This window comes from Halichoeres trimaculatus, unplaced genomic scaffold (genome assembly GCF_033239565.1).
Source record: "Halichoeres trimaculatus isolate MK-OKI-2021-1 unplaced genomic scaffold, fHalTri1.1 fHalTri1_scaffold_227, whole genome shotgun sequence".
NCBI lineage: Eukaryota > Metazoa > Chordata > Actinopteri > Labriformes > Labridae > Halichoeres > Halichoeres trimaculatus.
Window position 1 is genome coordinate 1 of NW_027437222.1, and position 2,500 is coordinate 2,500.

The following is a 2,500-nucleotide window of genomic DNA, read 5'->3' on the forward strand; positions in this document are numbered from 1 at the left end:
TTAAAGAAAAACACCAAACATTCAGCTTTAAACTCATTATTTAAAAACACTTTCCCATGAACACGTCTTTTTCTGGTTTTTCAGACAGACGGTGAAAAGGTGAACTGGTGTTTTCAGTCTGAGCGTTTCTCTGGAGGTGAACGTGGTGAAGACAAAGCTCTACCTTCTCTGCAGGAGGAGATTTGGACTTCTCCTCCTCTTTCTCCTTCTTCTTGGGCTTCTCCTCTTTCTTTGTCTTGTCCTCCTTCTCCTTCTCCTTCTCCTTCTCCTTCTCCTTGTCCTCCTCCTCTTTCTCTGCCTCCCAGCGGTTGTCGTGCATGCTGAAACACACGTTTCCACGTTAATAAAACAAAGACATGTTGTTGGACGGCGTTATCGTCACAGGAGCAGATTCTCAGACTCACCTGTAGCTGGGTTTCTGTCCTCTGGTCCTCCCTCTGCCTCGGTCTCCTCTGGACCCGGGGTCCTGCCCTGGGACAGGAAGTCACCAAATGTTGGCGTTTTGGGAGGCCGCTTACTGTCCTCTGGAGGAGATGGAGAAATCAATCAGTTTTCTGTGTCACATGACCAACAGAGAGGGTCAGAGAGGAAGGGTCAGAGTGGAAGGGTCAGAGAGGATGGGTCAGAGTTGAAGGGTCAGAGAGGACGGGGTCAGAGAGGACAGGGTCAGAGAGAATGGGTCAGAGAGGACAGGGTCAGAGAGGACGGGTCAGAGAGGAGGGGTCAGAGGGGATGGGTCAGAGAGGAGAGGGTCAGAGAGGACAGAGTCAGAGAGGAAGGGTCAGAGAGAATGGGTCAGAGAGGACAGGGTCAGAGAGGACGGGTCAGAGAGGAGGGGTCAGAGGGGATGGGTCAGAGAGGAGAGGGTCAGAGAGGACAGAGTCAGAGAGGAAGGGTCAGAGAGGATGGGTCAGAGAGGACAGGGTCAGAGAGGATGGGTCAGAGAGGACAGGGTCAGAGGGGATGGGTCAGAGAGGACAGGGTCAGAGAGGAAGGGTCAGAGAGGATGGGTCAGAGAGGACAGGGTCAGAGAGGACATAGTCAGAGAGGAAGGGTCAGAGAGGATGGGTCAGAGAGGATGGGTCAGAGTGGACAGAGTCAGAGAGGATGGGTCAGAGAGGATGGGTCAGAGTGGACAGGGTCAGAGAGGATGGGTCAGAGAGGACAGGGTCAGAGAGGAAGGGTCAGAGAGGACAGAGTCAGAGAGGACAGGGTCAGAGAGGACAGGGTCAGAGTGGACAGGGTCAGAGAGGATGGGTCAGAGTGGACAGGGTCAGAGAGGATGGGTCAGAGTGGACAGGGTCAGAGAGGATGGGTCAGAGAGGATGGGTCAGAGAGGACAGGGTCAGAGAGGATGGGTCAGAGAGGAAGGGTCAGTGTGGACAGGGTCAGAGTGGACAGGGTCAGAGAGGATGGGTCAGAGTAAACAGGGTCAGAGAGGATGGGTCAGAGAGGACAGGGTCAGAGAGGAAGGGTCAGTGTGGACAGGGTCAGAGTGGACAGGGTCAGAGAGGATGGTCAGAGAGGATGGGTCAGAGAGGACGGGTCAGAGAGGACGATGACAGGAAGTGATGAGCTTGTGATGACAAAGGTAGAAAAACACGCTGTGGGACGTTAACGTCAGACTGAAGCTTTGGTTTGACTCAGGAGCAGAGGAGCTGGACCAGGATCAAACCAGTTTAATTAACTGGTTTAACTTTTGGAGGCTCCCAACATCCAGTGACGTCTGTGAAGCTTTTCCTGAGGCTCTGAGGCCGAACACAGACACACGGGTTAAAACCAAAGCTCTGAGGGTTTTTACATGCAGCCATCCTCACGCCACACGTTTCCCTCTTTCTCATCCGTCTTTATCCCAGAAAACAGGAAGTTATAAAATAATCCAAACTGAATCAATCCTGGACGATTATCCTGACTCCTCAGAGGATCTGTAGATTTTAACATCAGGTGATCACAGATTTGGAGAAGCCATAAAGGTGAGACAGAGAAAGGATCAATGATTTCTCTACTGCCTGGTGATGACGGACAGAGAAGAAAGGTTAGAGAGGGTTAAAGAAGGTTAAAGAAGGTCAAAGAAGGTTAAAGAAGGTTAAAGAAGGTCAAAGAAGGTCAAAGAAGGTTAAAGAAGGTTAAAGAAGGTTAAAGAAGGATGGAACAGAAGAGAGACAAACAGCTAGAGGAAGACAGATCTGATGAGCAGCCTAAGGAGGGAGGACGGAGGGATAAAGGAGAGAGGAAGGAGGGAGGAAGGAGAGAGGAAGGAGGGAGGAAGGAGGGAGGAAGGAGGGAGGAAGGAGAGAGGAAGGAGAGAGGAAGGAGAGAGGAAGGAGGGAGGAAGGAGAGAGGAAGGAGGGATGAAGGAGGCAGGAAGGTCAGACAGAGGATCTGAGGGAAAGAGGAAAGAGCCAGGGTTAAAGCGTCCTCAGAGGACAGAAGAGGAGGAGAGACTGAGAGCTCCCGTTAGGAGGAGGATCAGAGCTGAGACAAAGAGGAGCAGATAAAG

General features: G+C 51.8%; 1 protein-coding gene across 1 annotated transcript in view; it reads right to left on the reverse strand.

Moving 5' to 3' along the window:
• Positions 1-163: 163 nt before the first annotated feature.
• LOC141786576 (coiled-coil domain-containing protein 9-like) overlaps positions 164-2,500 on the reverse strand; it is a gene marked incomplete at its 3' end in the record, with an annotated part of 19,185 nt that continues 16,848 nt past the window's right edge. The window contains 3 exon segments of the mRNA XM_074665183.1: positions 164-320; positions 405-454; positions 457-524. Of these exon segments, the coding sequence (XP_074521284.1) occupies positions 164-320; positions 405-454; positions 457-524 (275 nt within the window).